Source organism: Bison bison, unplaced genomic scaffold, assembly GCF_000754665.1.
Source record: "Bison bison bison isolate TAMUID 2011002044 unplaced genomic scaffold, Bison_UMD1.0 scf7180017864107, whole genome shotgun sequence".
In the NCBI taxonomy this organism is placed as follows: Eukaryota; Metazoa; Chordata; class Mammalia; order Artiodactyla; family Bovidae; genus Bison; species Bison bison.
In genome coordinates, this window is record NW_011494679.1 from 109,922 (window position 1) to 131,412 (window position 21,491).

Sequence of the window (21,491 nt, forward strand, 5' to 3'; positions counted from 1 at the left end):
CTTAGAATTTGTTAGGATTTTCTAATTCTTTGAGGGCTTGGGGAGCCTACCTTTGTGTCCTTTAGTCCAGGTTTCAGCCTCATCAAAATGTGCATCTCCTCCAAGACCAGCTCCAGGTGCAAAAGCATGGGCCAGGATTCCCCACGGGCCATCGAAAGAATAGGCGTCTCCATGTTCTTATTTTTTAAAAAAGAAAAAGCAAATTAGTCTGTCTACACATGTTATGTGTGTGTGTGTGAGTGTATGCTCAGTCATGTCTAACTCTTTGTGGCCCCATGGACTGTAGCCTGCTAGGTTCCTCTGTCTATGGATTTTCCAGGCAAGAATACTGGAGAGGGTTGCCATTTCCTACTCCAAGGGATCTTCCTGACCCAGGGATTGTACTCGCATTTCTTGCATCTCCTGCACTGGCAAGAATATTCTGTACTACTGTGCCACCTGGGCACGCCAAAGGAGACAGATGACATAAGTCCAAGTTCTCTACCTCGAAATGCAAATCGTATCATGATATCAGCCTCGTTGTCATGAACCTTTCTGAATTTCAGGGGGGTCACATCACTCCATACTTGAAAAGCTTTCTGGAAGGCATCGTCAACATCTTCAGGCTTCAAGTCAGGGGTGTAATTGTTGATTCTTTACCAGCAGAACAAAAGAGGAAAATACATGGAAACCATGTGTCAACTTTGTTTTATTACAATACTTCATTTCTGCTAGCATCATTCAAGAATGAATCATTCCATAAATCAGTAGTCCAGATGAGAAAAACCTGCTTCATCTACAGAAATATTTATCCTTGGGAACCTTACTTCTTAAACAGAATCTAACTTGATTTCTACTCACTTATTTACAGGTCACCATTATGAAGGATTTACATTTGTAGAGGCTTATGCCTTTTACCCCTGCTCCCAGACTTCTTCATTTATCCATCTAAATAGTCTATAAAGCTTTCTCTTGCTTCTTTTTAGATTCAGCTTCATTCTTCTTTTACTTATGGCTTTCCTACTCTGTTCTGGACTTGCAAGCCCAACAATTCCATTGAAGGAACGGTTTTCCCTTCTAGAGACATTATTTTAACACAGGGATAGTGTTAATAATTGAGGGATGCTTCCTATCTACTTCCAGATTTAGAGCTGTGTCTAATTGGCTCAAGTTTCTAGAACACAGACCTAGGGGAAAGTAGAAAAATACTTGGCTATGATGTTACCTGTAGGTGATAAGACGTTTCTTCCAGGCTGGCCGCCCTGGAAATACTTGGAAATTTTTAACATCCGGCACTCCACATCGAGGTCTGTGCATCATGTCCAGAGTAGATGTGTCCAATTGCCCAGTCACTTTTAGCCCAAAGAATTGCTGCATTTCCTGAATTTTATCCTCCATGACGCTCCTATTGACTTTCATTTTTGTCATTGGAGTTGTTTCCATCTCAAGGCCATAAAAGTTTGCCAAATATCTCTGGAAAAAATACATATATTGATACATCATTATATAGAAAGGTTTCTGTTGGGGCTCTGTGTTTATAACTTGGCTGCACACTGATACCTTTTTAAGGCAAGGGTTTAGCCATTTTGGAGAGTTACTCAGTTTTTCTGAATCTCTCACGTATATGGATGTGATGAAACTTTTGTTTGATTTTCTCTTGTTAATCTGTCTCCTATCAATTTAATTTTTAGACCAGCCAGAAGAATCTAGAAAAGTAGAGGAAAATTTTTTCCTCCCAGACACTTTTTTCTTACATTCCTCTTCAGCAATAAATAAATAAAAATAAGACAACAACAAAACAGTGCTAAAATCCAATAGCTCCCTAAAACAGTTTTCAACTAGTACTTTCAGGATAAAACAGGTCAGTGAAATAAATCTTAAAGACAAAAATCAGGCTAGATAAATTCTATAGTGCCAGTTCTTACTTGAGCGAATGCCACGTCATTTTCTTCAGGGCTTGGATAGTCAGTCAGTGGGGCAGCTCCAGAAGCAGCGACCTGCAGAGCTAGTATCAACAGAAGAAACTTCATTCTACACTTCTTCTGAACAGCTTAGCCCAATGTACCCTGTTCCTTCCCAATGCAAGTTCCTTAAATGAGTCTCTTTATATAGCCCTTAGGTCAGGCTCTGCGAATACGAAATTCTTTGTGTGACTCACAGTTGATATCATCCTTTGATTTATCTCAAAAATAAATATGACCTTATTCTAGGACCAACAATGGGTCGATTAATATCTAACCCATCCATGGATCAATTGACATCAGAGATCCCTCACTCAGACAATTCAGAGTACATTTCTTCAAAATAAATAAGCTCCAACTTCCATCCCCCTTATAAAATAAGGCATTGTATGAGAAATAATAAACATCTATAATATTAAAACAATTTAAAAATGCATTTTTAAGGAGTTCTCAACTTTCACTATAATACTTTCCTCATATTCCTTAGAGGTGAAATAATCTTTTTTAAAAAAACTAAATTCAAGAAGTTAGATAAATAAAATTATTTTGCTAGAATAGAATACTCTGTAAGCTGAATCTAACTCCCTAGAGACCTGGTGTAGAGATTCCATGTTTAGAAAGGGAAAGTTTATAGCATCATGATGTTTTGATGTTTGTTCTCTGTGTCGTACAGACGCAGATCTTACTTCTATAACTTGAGATCTTTAGGCTTCTGATTTCAGCTCTGTAACTGAGGAGAGAGATTCCAGGGGTAAATTTCCTCACATCCTTCACATTGGTAGCATGAAGATCAACACTTCAACTTTGGAAGGTAGCAAAAGTTTGCCTCTGGGATCTCTCTATCTCCCCATCAACTCAGCCTCCTCCTTCCATGACTTAATTGTCCCATTAACACAGAATCTGCCTCTCAGTCAATAGCGAATGTTTGAAGACTGAAAGCATTTATGACTCAAGGAATAAATTCCAAAGGTGGAAGTGCAAGCGATAGGGTTGCCTCCTGACTCTATACGAAGAGTCTGGGGGAGTGGAGAGTGCACTGAGAAATGGAATATTTCCTGCCTTATCAGTAGACAAGGGTGTCACAGTCATCAGGGATTGCAGCCCTCCTTTGTGAGCTGGTGAGCTCTAAGGTCACTCAGGAAGAGGAAGAATATTTGTGATCTAGCAGCCATCAGACTGCAGCCACTCCCTACAGTGAGCCCCAAGGGGCACAGGATATGAAAAACACAGGACCCTGCAGACTGCAGCCACTCCCCACAGTGAGCCCCAAGGGGCGCAGGATGTGAAAAACACAGAATCCTGACCCAGATAGCTGAGAGGCCTACAATAGGAATGATTTTAGTGAATCCAGACTCTTGCATCTTTCCACACACAGACAAGCACTAAGTTCCTTAGCTTGGTATATCTGATTTTCTTTCATTAGCAATGATCTTCTGATGCTCAGACTGCCTGCCCTTTGTTGCAAACCTTCTGTGTAATCTGGCTCCTTCCCTCACCTCCGTGGACCAGTTCTCTCAGGATCACTTGAGATGCTGTCTCCCAGGCTTGAACACCTACCTAAAAATTCCCGCCAAATGAAACGTAACTCTCAATTTTTAGGTTGTGACTACTTTTTAAGTTGACAGCACAAAACTCTGTGCTGTGATTCAGTCACTGCTCTGACCCACCTTCAAGGCCTAGGGAAACGCTGGCTGCTCCCTAGGATCTCCCTGAGGCTATGGCCCCAGGTGAATGGTTTCCTTCTTAAATGGGAAGCAAAGGGGGTCCTCTACACTGTACCTGGTATCTACTTTCAAACTCTGCCTTTCTCAAGCTCTGTGATTTAACCTCTGGGACTTCTTGGGTTTTTGTTTTTTTTTTTCGGTCATGCCATGTGGCTTGGGGGATCCTAATTCCCCAGTTAGGGATCAAACCCAGCACCCGGCAGTATAAGGGAAGATTTCTAACCACTGGGCCACCAGGGAATTCCCTCAGGCATTTCATTTGAAAATGAAGACGATAACTTGTGCTTCCTTATGCTTTTGTGATGATTAAATGAGATGATGTTTAATAAATACAATGCATATTACAGGCACTCATTAATATTCATTCTTTTCGCCTTGGCCTCAAAGGACATCATTCATTGTAAGTCTGCAGCCAGACGTGGCTCTAGGATTCATGAAGAGGAAGATAACACAGAAGAATTGTAAGGTAATCTTTTCTGATATTGAATTTAACTAGAGAATTATAAGAGGAGCCTGACCGTTAGGCTATAAATCAAGAAAAATGGGATTTATTAGAATATGGGAGCATTTATTTCTCCACCAGCAGACCATTGCCCAGTGTGGGCATGGACAGTGTGTCCATGATTGACCTCCTGGTGCCCAAACCAACCTGGAAGTTAGTAGGTGCTCAACAAACATGTGTGAGGGAATCGAGCTGGAGAACAGTGTCTAAAGATATGAGTAGTAAGTTTCCTTCATGGGAGCAATCATTACATAAGAGGATATGCTCCTAAACTTTTCTCTGAAAGCACAAACTGGTCTCATCCACAGCAAGAAGAAATCCAGTTCTTGGAAGACTTTTGAGAAGTCAAGAAATGTAGGATGTAAGATGCATGGTTAAAATTACCCAAGATACAAAGGAACTGAAAGGAACTGAAAGTTCTCACTAAAAGGTTGCTAAAAACAGAAACTCACACCCCAATTTTAACTGTCTCTGGATCTTTGCTCATCAAATGTCACAGATGGGTAATCTGGACCCCTTGGGCAACCAGAGAACATTGCTGCCAGTGTCGTTAACTGAGAGTCTGGGGTCAAGTTGATCTGCTTTAAAATCTTGGCTCCATCATTTTATGACCTTGTGCAACCACTTCCGTCTCTTTAAGATTTAACTTCTTCATTTGTGAAATTGGAACAATATTATCTATCTCAAGAGTTGTTGTAAGAATTACTTCAAATTATAAGGGAAGTTTTTTAGCTTAATGCCAGATACAGAAGACTCAGTAATTTGATGCCTTCCTTGTTTTACTGTGCTCTTATGTAAGACATTTAAAAGAGACTGGTAATGAAAGGGAGATCAACTACATACCCTGACTAATCTTCTGTAGTATTTAGAAGGAGCTACAGTAAGATTGAGCTTCCCAGGTGGCACAGTGGTAAAGAATCTGTCTGCCAATGCAGGAGATGCAAGAGACTCAAATTTGATCCCTGGGTCTGGAAGATCCCCTGGAGGAGGAAATGGCAACCCACTCCAGTATTCTTGCTGGAAAATTCCACAGATAAACAGACGATGGGGTACAGAGGGTTGGACACAACACATGCACACATAGGATTATGATCGAGGCACAGGCTGAAAGCTGAGAGAACCAACAGAGACATGGCTGCCAGAGGGCACACTGAGCGAAGAGACATTCACGGAGTCACTGGCAATGCTTCATGTGAAAAAGCACATATCCATGAAAACGCAGAAAGTAGCCAAGGTCAGAGGTCCTCACAAGGGATGACTTGCACTAAGAGCTGCACAAAGCTTCCAAAAGTATCCAGAACTTTATTACATTGTTTCCTTCTTGACATACACCAGGACATTTCAAGGTACATTCCTGATTCAATCACCATCAGCTAGTTGTCATCCCTGAGGATACAGAGGATACACAGGCAAATCAAAGCATGGTCATCAGCAAGGGACCAAGACAGAGAAATGCTCCCAAAATATACAAGAAATCTCCCCAAATATACAAGAAATCTCCTTATGGATAACTTGCTACTGCCAACACTGTAACAATGATACAAAGTGAAGTGAAGTCGCTCAGTCGTGTCCGACTCTTTGCGACCCATGGGCTGTAGCCTATAATAATACCTCAATTTAAATATATATATTTGGCTGTGCTGTGGCTTAGTTGCAGCACTCAGGACCTTTGATCTTCACTGGGACATGTAGGACCTAGTTCCCTGACCAGAGATCAAATCTGGGCCTCCTGAATTGGGAACACAGAGTTTTGGCCATTGGACCACCAGGGAAGTCCCCTATATGCCCTCAGTTTTTTCAGTTAAAGTCAGGTTGTCCCCTTTGCCATTGGAGGGGCCAGAAGCCCGCAGACAGTCCCGGGCATGTTGCAGGTGAACCTGGATCCCAGGGCAGTGAAATCTCTGCTTTGCTCTCTGGAGACTCCTTTCTGCACACTTTCCTGCCTGGGCCTGGCATTGTCCTGTTGCTACGCTGCCTTTGCTGCCAAGGCTCCCAGGAATTGGCCCAGAACATCTCTCAAAAGCATAATGTTTAGAGTTACCCTACTCGGTTGTGTGGACTTAGACAAGTTCACTTTTCCTTGCTTCATTTTCTTTATATGTAAAATGGGAATAGTATTGATGTTTTATAAAGAATAAATGACATAATCTGTTAAACACCGACTTTTCCATGAAAAGATCTCCATAAATGCTCATCCCTTGCCTTCTTCTTTTACCACTGTCTGTTTGTTCTTCGTGCCATGGTTGGGTTAGATCAGCTAACTTTTTCCACATAAGAGAAAAGTGAATCTAAATGATAGTGTTCAATTACAAGTGCATCTACATCCAGCAAGGAAGCGAAAACAAGGCGGTGAAGAGCTCATGTTGATGGTGGAGATGGCTCACAGAGTCTTCTCTCAATTTCCAGAATCAACTGAAATTCAACCTCACATGGAACTGCTACTTGACTGTCCATAAGGCAGAGAGTGTCAGGGTAACTGGTTAGAAAACCCACTGCCTCTCAAACTAGTTCTCAGCCCCAAACTGTGTCAGTGGGTTCCCTGAGCCCACGGCATTCCTCCTCAGGGGGACAGGACAGAACACTGGTGAAAAACATGGTACGTGTAGGGAGGGACATCGATTGCCCTGGATGCACCCAGAGAAGTGGAGGCAGGAAATAGGGCAGGTAAAGAGGACAGTGGTTTCCTTCCCTGTCCCTTTCCTTCCCTCAGCAAATAGCTATAATCTAAGACAAAAGTACAGCAGGAAGCAGAGGTCCTATGTGTTCATCCCGAGGTAGATACATGATGATGGACACGTATGTATGTATGGTACATAGTTTATTTTCTGTCTTTCCAACATAAAATCACCTCAGTTCAGTTCAGTTCAGTTCAGTTTAGACGCTCAGTCCTGTCTGACTCTGCAACTCCATGAACCTCAGCACATGAACCCCCTTGTCCATCACCAACTCCAGGAGTCCACCCAAACTCATGTCCATCGAGTCGGTGATGCCATCCAACCATCTCATCCTCTGTCGTCCCCTTCTCCACCTGCCTTCAATCTTTCCCAGCATCAGGGTCATTTCCAGTGAGTCAGCTCTTCACATCAGGTGGCCAAAGTATTGGAGTTTCAGCTTCAGCATCAGTCCTTCCAATGAACACTCAGGACTCATTTCCTTTAGGATGGATTTTGCAGTCCAAGGGACTCTCAAGAGTCTTCTCCAACACCACAGTTCAAAAGTATCAATTCTTCGGTGCTCAGCTTTCTTTACAGCCCAATTCTCACATCCATACATGACCACTGGAAAAACCATAGCCTTGACTACAAGAACCTTTGTCAGCAAAGTAACGTCTCTGCTTTTAGAGATAATGACAGCACAGATAGCTCTGCACTGTTTTGACTTTGAAGTTGGGTTTAATGGAAAGAACAAAGCTTTGGAAACAGGCTTGGCCTCAGACTTCAGCTATGTAATTGTGTTATCTATGAACTGTGTGGCTTTGGGCAAGGTAGTTCAGTGTCCTTATCTGTAAGTGACCAATTAGAGGTTTAAGTCAGATGCTGCATGAAACTGCTCAGCACTGTGCCTGGTTCTTTCTTTGGTGACATCTAGAGCAGTGTTTCTCAACATTTCTTTCATTATTGCCATCCAAAAAAGAAGCATATTAGACTGCATCCATGAAATTTCAATACCAGAGATATTATATGTATCTGTTTATGTACCATATGCATATCTATATTTTATACATTAAAAAACAAGATGTTTTTGTCCCCAGTGACCAATTTCCACCCACTTGGGATTGATATTACCCCACTGAGAATATATGTCTTTTGGTAGTGTATATTCTACTTAGCTAGGTCAACGAATGACCCATGACACCAGTTCTGCCTGGTATGACTTGGCATCTCACCAGATGGTTGACAAGAAGTACCATCTCCTGGGAGATATCCATAAAGCCAAGAGATCTGGATTTCAGAGACACTCTGTAGAACACAGAACTCGTTAGATTATAAAGGTAAGCCTGCTGAATTTGGTGTCAGTGAAAAGCAGTGACATTCTCACAAACAATTGACCAAATGCATTTGTGGGCTAGATCACCTCACAGAGAAAACAGACCAATGGCTAGAAAGATGAGAACAAATCAGAGAGGATATGCACAGCTCTTTTCAAGAGTGAGGCAACAGAATTTTTAAATCACTAAATTGTTTTTCCCTTTTATTTCTCTGCTTCCTTTAAAGCACCACTCAAGTCACTAGCCAACTGTTTCTTGCCTCACATTCATAATCTTGAATAATTATTCACATTCTGACATATTTCCTAGAGCCTAAATAATTAAAGTGGCTATGCTTTGAGAAGGGGTTTTTCCTAAACTGGGAGTGATGGGAGAATCTATAGGTTCTAGGTGCCTTGAAGAACTGGGCTGCACTTCACAGCAGCCCTCCAAGGATATGTGTTACATTTGATACAGCTGCACTAAGATTAATGCAAGGTACATACAGGCTACCTAACATGGTCCTTTCTACATAGAGGGTGTGCTATATTGCTGCTATTGCTGTTATTTTTTTATGTATAATTTTCTAAAAGGTTTGTCTCACTTTTTCACAAAGTGTTTAAATTTTATGTTTTAGCTATCATTGTGGATTTTCCTTGAGACTGCAAAGAACACAAAGAGGTGGTATTACTAGACAATCAGTCTATAGGTGTGTGTGCATGCTCAGTCATGTCCGACTCTTTGTGACCCATGGACTTGACCCCGTGGACTGTAGCCTGTTAGGCTCCTCTGTCCATGGAATTCTCCAGGCAAGAATACTGGATTGGGTTGCTATGCTCTCCTCCGGGGGATCTTTCTAACCGATGTCTCCTGCAACTCCTGCACTGTAGGCAGATTATTTACCATTGAGTCACCGGGCAAGCTTATGGAACCGAGAACGGGCAATTGGCCAAGAATACAGGTAATCATCTGGATGTGCGACTGGCACCTGAGTATTCTTTGTTCAACCATGCCAGCTGTCAGGGGAGTTTGTCACATGGGTCCCAGTCCACAAGGGGTCTTTGTCTTCTCAGCCTTGTTGCTTAACTAGTGCTGGCACTATGGTATCCTTACTGCCTATGCAGCGAAGGTCTTTGCTTTCCTAAAGTATTTTGGGGAATAAGCTTTCTGGATCTTATGGGATGCCTCTTAGGTTTGTGATTATGATTTTGGACTCATGCAGTAGTGAGTGATAGCTTGCAGTGAGCAGCAGCTAAAAGTGAGATGTTAGTTCCCTGACTGGGAATCCAACCCTGGTCACCCGCGTGAAAACCAGAAATCCTAACCACTAGACTGCGGGGAGCCAGCAGCTAGAGTCTAAACCCCCAATCCTTGTCTGTCTTGAAAAGAAAAATGTAGAGGAAAGTAAAGCATTTATTAGAAAAGCAGAGTAAATGCAGAAAGACACACAGGCAAACTCAGTGACAGCTGCACCTTTGGGAAGTTTACATCATTTATAAGGGGGCAGTCTCCCAGGTCTTTATCTTCCCTCTGGCCAATCATCCTGCTTTGCCCCCATGGATAATTTGTCTCAGGACCTTCCCTAGGAGCTCATGCTTCCCTCAGTCGAGATAGATTTCAGCACAAGGGCGTCTGGTGGGAAGTGACAGCAGGATATGGTCTAGCAGCCACTGCCTTTTGATCCCAGAGGAGCCTTTCTGTGCGTGTGCAGTGTCTCCCTTGCCCCAAGGAAAGCATATGTGTGACCTCTTGATCCTTCGCTCAGAGTTTAGCCCCTTTTTGTCCCTGCCATGACTATTATCTTCAGGTGTCCACAGGAGATAAAGTCTGTCCACTGTTTACCCTGTTCCTGTTTTATTTCTATCTTGAAGTGTAAACTGGAGGCTGACTGTATGTGCGTAAATTGGAGCCCACCAATCTCCTGCCTCAGATAAAGCCATAAAAAGCCTTATTGGTTTAAATTGATATTAAGATCCTGCTCTTTGATAACCAGATGATAGATTCTCTGAATTGGAAAAACTTCTAAATTGATAAATTTTTAAGCAGTTCTCATCATAAACAGCTATATCTTATTAGTACCTATGGAAAGATCAAATTAAAAAGGTGGATACAAAAAAATATAATGGCTAATCTTGAGAAATTCCTTAAAAGTATAATTGAATTTTTGTTCTTAGCTTCCATTCATGGGCCTTACAGGTATTAATGAAAGCATTAAGTTAATTAAGAAGATAATGAGACAAAGCAGATGGGAAATCAAGGGACTCTTCCCAACGAAGTGGAAAGTTTTAAAGGTTATTAAGAAATAAGGTAAATAAAGCAAATACTGAAAGAGGTGGCACAAAAAGAAGAATCAGAAAGGAAAAGGTCATGGGGCACTTCCCAGCAGAGTGGCAGTCTTTAAATGCTTATTAAGAAATGGGATGAATATAATGGACATTGATGGGTTTAAAATAAAGGTTTTAATATAGCACTCCCCAAGGTTAGGTAGGTCAAAATGATCCCTTATTTGTCCCTGAAATATTAAAGGGCCCCAAACAAGTTCACTTTTTTCTACCCCAGTTTGGAGAAATTTTAGAAGCTGAAAGTCAAAAATTACAATGAAATTATTACAATTACAATTCTCCAAGCCAGGCTTCAACAGTATGTCAACCGTTAACTTCCAGATGTTCAAGCTGGATTTAGAAAAGGCAGAACCAGAGATCAAATTGCCAACATCCGTTGGATCATTGAAAAAGCAAGAGAGTTCCAGAAAAATATCTGCTTCTGCTTTATTGACTATGCCAAAGCCTTTGACTATGTGGATCACAACAAACTGTGGGAAATTCTTCAAGAGATGGGAATACCAGACCACCTGACCTGCCTCCTGAGAAATCTGTATGCAGGTCAAGAGGCAACAGTTAGAACCGACATGGAGCAGACGAATTCCAAATTGGGAAAGGAGTACATCAAGGCTGTATATTGTCACCCTGCTTATTTAACTTATATGCAGAGTACATCATGCAAAATGCCAGACTAGATGAAGCACAAGCTGGAATCAAGATTGCCAGGAGAAATATCAATAATCTCAGATATGCAGATGACACCACCCTTATGGAAGAAAGTGAAGAGGAACTGAAGAGCCTCTTTAATGAAAGTGAAAGGGGAGAGTGAAAAAGCTGGCTTAAAACTCAACATTCAAAAAACTAAGATCATGGCATCAGATCCCATCACTTCATGGCAAATAGACAGAGAAACAGTGGAAACAGTAAGAGACTTTATTTTCTTGGTTTCCAAAATCACTGCAGATGGTGACTGCAGCCATGAAATTAAAAGACGCTTGCTCCTTGGAAGAGAAGATATGACCAACCTAGATAGCATATTCAAAAGCAGAGACATTACTTTGCCAACAAAGGTCTGTCCAGTCAAAACTATGGTTTTTCCAGTAGTCATGTATGGATGTAAAAGCTGGACCATAAAGAAGGCTGAGCACCGAAGAATTGATGCTTTTGAACTGTGGTGTTGAAGAAGACTCTTGAGAGTCCCTTGGACTGCAAGGAGATCCAACCAGTCCATCCTAAAGGAAATCAGTCCTGAATATTCATTGGAAGGACAGATGTTGAAGCTGAAACTCCAATGCTTTGGCCACCTGATGGGAAGAACTGACTCATTGGAAAAGAGTCCTGATGCTGGGCAAGATTGAAGGCAGAAGGAGAAGGGGACAACAGAGGATAAGATGGTTGGATGGCATCACTGAGTTGATGGACATGAGTTTGAGCAAGCTTCAGGAGCTGGTGATGGACAGGGAGGCCTGGCATGCTGCAGTCCATGGGGTCACAAAGAGTCAGACGTGACTGAGAACCTGAACTGAACTGAACTGAACTGAACTAAGATTGACAAAACGGCCTGGGTCCCTTGACTTGACCCTTTCACTGGGGCCAAAGGCTTTTTACGTAGGTGCTTCCCTGGTGACTTAGATGGTGGAGAGGTTTTAAGAACTCCTTGATGTGGGAACCTTGTAAGTTATGGTACAACTTACATTGTACAAAATCCATTGGTGGAACTGATTTGAACTACAATTAAGAAAAAGTAAAAGTGCAAGGTTGTTAGAATTATAAAGGCAGAAATATGTGAGCAGATTTTATGAAGAGGTAAAGTCAGTGTTGCCTGATTGTCTTGTGGGAATGGATATTGTGTCTAGCTGGGAGCACTTCTACTCAGAACTGCAAGACTGGGATTCGCTGATAGGGCCCTAGTAGAGGCTATGGTTAAACATAAAAGAGTTGATTGAGTTGATGGTGACTGTAGGCAAATTGGTGAATTTGAATGGCATTATAGAAAGTGCTTACATCTCTTTTGCCTGATTGTATGGTGGGGATGGATACTGTGTCTCACTGGGGAACTTTCCCCGGCCTGATATTGTAAAGCAGGGTGTGTAATCTTCCTCTTGGGCAGTATTAATTGAACACGCTAAGGAAACTATCAGTGTTGCTTGAGCCCACAGTGTAAGGTGGAAGCTAGAAGCTAATGTTGAATATAAGCAACCGTCTTTACCTTGCAGAGCTCTACAAAATCAGAAATGTAAACACAGCCCACACTGCCTGAGACTGAGCCTGGTTAGTTTGATCAACAGAACCTCAACATCTCTCCCAAAAGAAAAAAGAAAACACTAATAAAGAGGAAAGGGGGCTTTGAAAATACAAATGCTTGAAAATGTTCTCTTGTCCAAATTCTAAATCAAAACTTCCTTAAGATTGTTTGTCAAGGATAAATATAAACCTTAAAGGTATTCTCTACAAATAATAAGACTTTAGCAATCTGAGTGAGTAAACTTAATTTATTCCAATTATTACTCACAAACTAGAAATTTTTGTATTGCTCCTGATTCATGGGAAAAGTTTTTAAGTAAAAGCTAAAGGTCTGTTTCTGTCTGAATGTGTGCCTCTGTTATAGATATGGTAATTTTATGCCTCTGAATGGCAATGCCAAAATTAATTTTTTAAAAATACTTTAACTAGCTAGAACAACCAAGATAATATAAAATTCTCAAAAATATAAACTAATCCCCCAAATTTGCAAGCTCACATGATCTAGGTTTAATCTCTAATAAATAAACACTTGGTTTAATTAAAATAAGCAGGTCTTTAAATTTATAAACATTAAATTTCAAACTTTTATTCTACCTAAAATTAAATAAGCTCATATTATCTCTGTTACAAAATTTGTCAGCAAGATAAATAGCTTGGGATGGTGACTGGCTTTGTCTAATATCTCATGAAATTTTCACGAGTGATCTAAATATACTTGTTGGGGACAAGCGATTTACGTAGAGCTCAATGGAATAGTAGAGTTTTGCTGAGTAAAGTAAGTTAAATGATGGGAATTCATTGAATGGCTAGATCATTTGCAAATAAGATAGAATACTGAACATTAATTGCTAAACAGTCAAAGTTTATTTATCTATTTTTGTCTTATTACAGAAAATCTGAAGATGTTTGGGTTTTATAGTAAACATGTTTTAAACCACATTGAAGAAAATAGGTGCTGAGGAACTATATGTTCCTAGAAATTATGAAATATAATCCTAAATTTGCTAATAAAATATACTGGTAGAGCAAGCAGTTTACAATTGTCTTGGCTTTCACTGAAAATTAAGGTTTCTAAGGGTTAAGAATTCTAACTAATGTAATTAAAACTACTAAAATTAATGAGGAAAACATTTCATATACAAGGAAATTTTTTTAAAATGTTGATTAAAAAGATGCACAATGTGAGAGCTGTGAGTTATTAGGAGCAAAATGGGGACTCCGTGGAAAACAATCCGCCTGTAATTCAGGGGATACAGGTCCCATCCCTAGGTTGGGAAGATCCCCTGGAGGAGGTCATGGCAACCCATTCCAGTATTCTTGCCTGGAAAATCCCATGGAAAGAGGAGGCTGGCGGGCTACAGTTCATAGGATCGCAAAGAGGGGGTGCAACTGAAAAGACTGAGCATGAGCTCATGTGGCCTGCAGCCCAGGAGACACCTCACGTAGCTCTGAAAGACTGCTCCATAGAGGCAGTGGGGGAAGGCCAACATGTGAAACTCTGGTGAAAGGGGAATTCAAGGCAATCGAGTACTCATTTTACAAAGGTTTTCTGCAGCTGAGGTCATCATGAAAGGATTAGTGCATTTCTAGGTATATGAGGAAGACGAAAGGATGTGGATCATGAAACCAGTTCCTAAAAACGTCTATCTAAAGACCTGTTCCACCAGTTTCCCTGGAGCACACTCAGTCTCCACCCTGAGTTGCCTTCAGGGAGTGTCCAAGGTAAGCAGCTGCAGAAGCACAGGCAGATGGCAATGCCCTTGTTGTTGCTGTTGTTTCAGTCAGTCAGTCAGATCAGTCGCTCAGTCGTGTCTGACTCTTTGCGACCCCATGAATCACAGCACGCCAGGCCTCCCTGTCCATCACCAACTCCCGGGGTTTACAAACTCATGTCCATCGAGTCGGTGATGCCATCCAGCCATCTCATCCCCTGTTGCCCCCTTCTCCTCCTGCCCCCAATCCCTCCCAGCATCAGGGTCTTTTCCAATGAGTCAACTCTTCGCATGAGGTGGCCAAAGTACTAGAGTTTCAGCTTTAGCATCATTCCTTCCAAAGAACACCCAGGACTGATCTCCTTCAGAATGGACTGGTTGGACCTCCTTGCAGTCCAAGGGACTCTCAAGACTCTTCTCCAACACCACAGTTCAAAAGCATCAATTCTTCGGCGCTCAGCCTTCTTCACAGTCCAACTCTCACATCCATACATGCTGTTGTTTAGTCTCTGGCAAATGCTCTTGGCAAGTGTCAACTTGCAGTTGACAAAGGTATAAGGAATGGAAATGCATTTTGTTACGGGGAAAGAAAGTAATTTTGTCCTAAAGAAGTTGAGATAGAGATAGAAAGAGAGAACATAGGACAAACATCTGAATATTAAGAAAAGAAGGTTTGTGGAAAAGGAGCCCTGAGAAAAGACAACAGAAATATTATAGTTACCATTGATAACTCCAAGGATATGTCTATATTAATCAAGCCAACAAGCTTAAGCTACTTTCAATAGCAGATATCAATTCAGTACTGAATATTTCTGAGATCATGGGTCCTAAAATTTATCTTGGCCAATTTTCTGTATATTTAGATTTAATTTGTAAGCACTTATTTCCAAGTCAATTAAAATAGTTCATTTACTAGTTAACTTTTACATTAAGACTGAACCAGAAATCTCAGTGTTTACTGCTTGGGTTCAAAAAGCTCTTGACCACTCATCACTTTTTTTTTTTTTCCTGAGGGCCTGGACACAAGGGAGAGAGAGAAATACCTGCCAAGGGAAGACAAATACAAATTGCTTTTCATGGGAACACAGTTGAAGTTCTCTTGGTCTTGTGAAAATACTCTGGGAGAGATATAGCTGCCCAGGGGAGAGAAATACCAGTTGCTTTTTATGGGAGCATAGTTGAAGATCTGTCTTATAAAAATACTTAGGTGAGGGGAGTTCTACAAGATGGAATAAAGCTTACCCATAACAAGGCCAGGACAAAAGTTAACATCTCAACCAACTTCCCACAGGAAGAGCCTGAAGCAACAGGGAAAGGATTCTCTGGTGTTGTCACTTGTGAGTCCTGCCCTGTTATTAATATTTACCAAAGTCATTGTAAGTACCGACACACATACATCAACAAACATACCCTAATACCAAGTATTAATTTGAAGCTAACTATTTCCCAGTTCACAAGAACCTGAAATCCATTTAGCTTAATTTCTCTCTCACTTAGAATTGTTTGATTTTTAAGTGCCTACTTTTCTTTGAGCCAATTAAATAGAGCTCATTTACAAATTTAGCAATAATATCCAAAGACAAAGACACATACTGAGACATACATAAATCCAAACAGACACAAGAGATCTCATAGCTTTGTTTTCCAGACTTAGTCATGAAAACAGATATCACAATATAAAACAATAGCTGATAAATAACAATTGGAATAAGAAAAATTTTAAAAGGCTTCTTTCATGTGTGTTTCCCATCCCCCCTCAGTTTCAGGAATTAGAGATGGTCTAGATATGTGTCCCTGAGAGCTGTGGTCTCAAGGTACAAGGAGAGAAAAGTATGTTCTCCTAGTAGGACAATTTGGTTAAAATCAAAAGTTTTAACCAGTGTTCTCTGGAGTCTAAAGAATATTGTGGCCATATGGTCAAAAAAATCTTTTTCTGTGGTCATAGTTTCATGGCCAAAATTTAAACCAAGCAGTGCTCAAGTTGGCCTTGATAGCAAAGGCACACTGGTCCCAACAGGGATTGTCTCTCTGGGGAGGTGAGGGTCTTAGTTAGATCAACCCCAGACTGTTGATTATAGGAGAAGAGTCCTGGACATAAGGGAACTTCAGTTTGTATTCTCATCTTGTGGCAATACAGATTTAATTGTAAGAGACACATTTTTAGGCCTTTTTATGTTTATTTTTGGCATTGGATCATAGCTATAGGTTGACCAGTCATTTAAAATTTTTCCAAAGGTGTTCCCGGATGGTTGTGGTGTGGGACATTGGATGAAATGCTTCCCATTTTAGATCAAGCAGTTTGTACCATATGTCTGCACACTCAAACCAATCTGCAGGCTCAAACCAACCAAACCAAAATCTCACCATCCAGAAGTCACACTGCAAATAAAACAAATGGCAAAGAGATGCTCAGAAATTAAAGCCAAATGGCATAATGCCTCAAGTGTGACTTCCCAGTCCCACTAGACCTGTGACCTTGCCCAAAGCCCACCTTACAAATGGAGTTGCCCTTCATAGGGAGAACTCCCCAGATTGGAATCAAAGCTCCCCAAGTTGGAACCGACGTTCCCCCAAACAGGCAAGGTCAAAGAGGCCCTGGTGTGCACCCAGGAGACTCACCAGATAGCTGGTGGATGTGTCATGGTGCGCCAAAGGCCCTCTTTCTGATTCTCCAGAAGTCAAAGTCTTCCCAGAGGAGAAATCTGGGCCAGTTTGGAGAAGGGAAAAAAAGGATATCCCCTGGGACCTTCCACTTTCCCAGAGGAAGGAGTCTAGTGTGACAGCAATCCCCAAGTGTCTGACCAAGCCAAGCAGCCCTGCAGGGTCAGCTGCCCACGATCAGATCCCAGACGACTCCCCAAACTTGTTGCCAAAATTTTGGCTCTCTGTGCACCAATACCAAACAGAAAATGGAGCCAGAGTTATGGAGGAGAAAGAAAGAGTGGCTTTATCCAGGCCAGAATACTGGAGTGGGTAGCCATTCCCTTCTCCAGGGGATCTTCCCAACCCAGGGCTTGAATCCAGGTCTCCCACATTGCAGGCAGATTCTTTACCAGCTGAGCCACCAGGGAAGCCCACTACTTTGCCAGGCAAAGGGGGGCCACAGTAGGCTAGCACCTCAAGAACTGTGCCCCGACTCCCTGGTGAGTAGGGAAAGGCTATAGTCAGGCAGGAGTGTGTGATGAGGATCAAGGCAGTGACAGTCTTGCATTCTCCTTTCTTCTGCAGTTTCCAAAGGGTGGGGCTGCTGACAAGCATAGGGTCTGTGCAGGGTCCTAGGTGGTCCATATCCCAGTGTGGATGAGCCTCTGCCCCAGGTTGTTTCATTGCTGCTTCTCCTTTGATTAGCAACTCTTCCACCCTTTGGAACTCAGAGAAGGTCATGGAGGCTGGAGTCTTGCCTACAAGGAATGGGGGACAAAAAGTCCTCCATGCCCAGGAATCTCACAGGGCCCTGCATGGCATCAGTCATTTTTAAGAAATACAAGATTTGTTGTTGTGGTTCCTCTCCCTTTACTATCTAAAATAATTTAGATAAAGAGCCTGTTCCTGGAATAGAGCTGTCACCAAATATATCTGCAAAGAACATGGACTCAGTGTGGTGCGGGATACTCTGGAGGACCCAGGGATCAGAGTCCACTCTGTCCCCTTGCCTCTGCCTCATTCAACAAACATTTGCTTTTCCATCTCCATGTAAATTGACTTCCTCCCCCTTTGAAATACCAAACTACTACTCCTAACATCCACTTTCATCTTTAGCTGAAGATAATATTTTTTTAACTTCTTTTTTTTTAAATCAATTTATTTTTTATTGAAGGATAATCACTTCACAGAATTTTGTTGTTTTCTGTCAAATTTCAACATGAATCAGCCATACGTGCACATATATCCCTTCCCTTTTCAACCTCCCTCCTGTCTCCCTCCCCATGCCACCCCTCTAGGTTGATCCAGAGCCCCTGTTTGAGTTTCCTGAGCCATAGAGCAAACTCAGTGAAGCTTTTGGCCACTTTGTCACACTCAGTTTTCCTGCATCTCTCCCATGTACACACGCTATTAACTTTGATTTTCTCCTGTTAATGTATCTCATGTCAATTTAGTCCTTAGATGAATCTAGAAGAGGGAATTGTCTTCCTCCCTTACAAGGACAGCTCAGAGAAGGGAAGGTCAAAAGAAGGAAACACACACACGCCCACACACCCACAGGAGGAGCATAATGAAGACACTTGGACACTGCTTTACAAAATTGGAAGTGGAATTCTCTCTTCTGCGGTCTGGCTGTCTAACATATCTCATACAAAAATGGATGAAGAGGAGAAGGCCTTCCTTAGCACCAAGGAAATTAGTGACCTCAAGTTTCAAGTCTTAGTTTCATTATGAATAACAAAGTTCTTGGGAAGTCAGCCTTAAGAAGTCAGCCAAGTCAGCCTTAAGAAGATCCTCTGTGGAGACAGCAGGGAACTTCCTCCTCTCTAATACCAAGTGCATTGAATGATTAATAAGCCCTGCCAAAAAAACATGAATCATGCTTAGAATTCATTTTACAAATCCAAAATATCTTACAGTGAATGACAGCAGTGCCTTAAAAACTGTTTCAGGCATAATTCAAGGAAATTCAAGCATGTCCTTTATGTCTTTAGTCACATTCTTGTCTGGTTTTGGAAAGACTCTGATCCTGCTTTTCTTTAATCGAAGGGCAGCCTGTATTCCAGGACCCAGTTCTGGTAACATGACTCTTGTGAATCCATTTCTTTCCTTCAAGTCCTCTTCAGGCAGCTAACAGGTTCTGTGTTTTTTGCTTCAGCATTTGTGACCCTGAATAGATTGTTTGCATTCTGATTTCTTTCCCAGAACCTAAATCCACGGAAGGAAATCAGAATATGTCATCTTAAAGCATGTCTCTTTGACATAAAAATTATTTTGAGCTGAAGAAAATTAAGAAGAAGCAAATAAAGCTTTCCCCCTTTTTGGCCAAAGATAAGATATCAATTCTTTTTTTTTTTTTTAACTGCAGATAGACTTTTAGCCCAGTGCTTAGTCCCTCAGTCGTGTCTGACTTTGCAACCACATAGACTGCAGTCCACCAGGCTCCTCTGGCCATGGGGATTCTCCAGGCAAGAATACTGGAGTGGGTTGCGTGCCCTTCTCCAGGGGATCTTCCCAGCCCAGGGACCGAACCCAGGTCTCCCGCATCGACTAAGACACCAGGAAAATTGGAGTCGGTAGCCTAACCCTTCTCCAGGAGATCTTCCTGACTCAGGAATCGAACTGGGATCTCCTGCATTGCAGGAGGATTCTTTACCAGCTGAGCTACCAGGGAAGGCACCAGAGAATCCCCAAGCTGCCTTGCTCCATAGTTTTCTCCTGTATTTCCCCACAGTGTGCCACCCTTGGGAGGCTACAACTGCTTTCCTTTTTTTTCTGCCATTCCTCTACAAATTTATTCTTTCTTGAAGATGCTGTACAAATTGGATTTCTAAGCCACTTTTCTGAGTTACTTTTCATTTAGATTCCTCCCTCGTACTGTGGACTACATGCATTTAATAAACTGTCTCTCTCTTGTTAATCTGTCTTTTAGAGTTCAAGCTGAAAGCCTGAGATGAGTTGTGATAAAGTTCTTCCTGCCTTACATCACCAAAGTGGATCTTGTGGGTTTCTTTCATCCCAGCCTCTCCACGGTTGCCACCCACATGTACACCTACTCACATACCATATCCTTGTTGAATCTGTCATAAAACAAGATGCGTGATACAGAGACTACAACTTATGTGCAATCTCTGTCTGATTTCTGAAAATACCTAATTTAATTGCTACTGGAATTATACACTGAGAATGAGAATTATCATCTGAAATAAAAATAAGCAAATTATGTTTTCTTTTTGCCACAATGAAATTTTTTAAATGGAATATATAAATAATAGGTGGCAGTAATAAAAACATTTGAACCACAAAAGATATAATAAAATGAGTAAAGAATTGACTTTGTAAAACATGAAGAATAGAATAAACTATCCATGAATATTTCATTCACCATCATAACACCATTCTTTTATGTATCTCTTTACGCATATATGAACACACAGATAATTTCATACAAATAAATTCATATCATGCATACAATTTTATTGAAATAGTTTTTTTAATTTATTAGTTATGACTTTTTTTTCCTTTCATCTTTTGGTAGTGCCCTGCCACATGTATGTGGGATCTCAGTTCCATGACCAGGGACAGAAACTGCGTCCCTTAAATTGTCATCATGGACTCTTAACCACTTGACTGCAGGGAAATCCATGCAATTTTTATTCTGTACATCTTTCTTTTTAAAAATAGTGGGTCTTTTTGTTGCTGTTTGTTTGTTCATTTGTTTGCATGCGTATGTATTCCACCTCACTTTTTCTCCTTCCATTGAATAACTCACCCATCCTGCTCTCTGGTTTGTCTTCTTTAATAATATGGTATACAGTTTTCTTTTTTCTCCTTGCTCATACTGTCTGTACAAACACACACCTACACATACACCCATATGTAAGGAAGAAGGTTTGTCATGAGTTGTTTTATAAAGTGGAATTATACTATGTGCATTTCTCTGAACCTTGCTTTTTTCACATAATAATCACATGATAGGAAACCACCCAAAATAGATCTAACTTGTTCCATGCAAATCTTTGTATTGCATAGCTTGGATATACCACAATTTTGTATGTACTCTGTTTCCTGTTTTTTACTTCCACAGCAGTGGAGAGGAAGTCTAAAGTCTACTATACATTAGCACTTTTCTTCCCTTATAAAGATTTAAAGTAATTTTATTCCATATTTAAAGAAATTTTCTGTTTGTTCTTGCTATCTCATAGTCTAGCAACTTGAATGAAGCTGTGGTTCAGAACACTTTGGATTGTACATCTTTGAAAAAAATCTCATGAAAATGATAAAACCTCCCCAGGAAAACATACTTACACTTTTTTAAAGTTGCTTATAATTTTAATGGTCTTGATCCCAGAAGAATATTTCCTGAATTTGAGAAAATGCCACACAGTAAATTTACAAAAGGGGATTCTCTCACGTTAGTAATCACCCCCAAATCTCC

General features: G+C 41.1%; 1 protein-coding gene across 1 annotated transcript in view; it reads right to left on the reverse strand.

The window, feature by feature from the left end:
• The window catches only part of MMP12 (matrix metallopeptidase 12 (macrophage elastase)), an 11,190-nt gene extending 9,145 nt beyond the window's left edge, over positions 1 to 2,045 (reverse strand). Inside the window, exons 1-4 of the mRNA XM_010838869.1 lie at positions 1,905 to 2,045; positions 1,205 to 1,452; positions 485 to 633; positions 51 to 176 (exon numbers count right to left, since the gene is read on the reverse strand). Coding sequence (XP_010837171.1) covers positions 51 to 176; positions 485 to 633; positions 1,205 to 1,452; positions 1,905 to 2,009 — 628 coding nt within the window. The 5' untranslated portion in view covers positions 2,010 to 2,045. The remainder of the gene's footprint in view (positions 1 to 50; positions 177 to 484; positions 634 to 1,204; positions 1,453 to 1,904) is intronic.
• Positions 2,046 to 21,491: the final 19,446 nt, after the last annotated feature.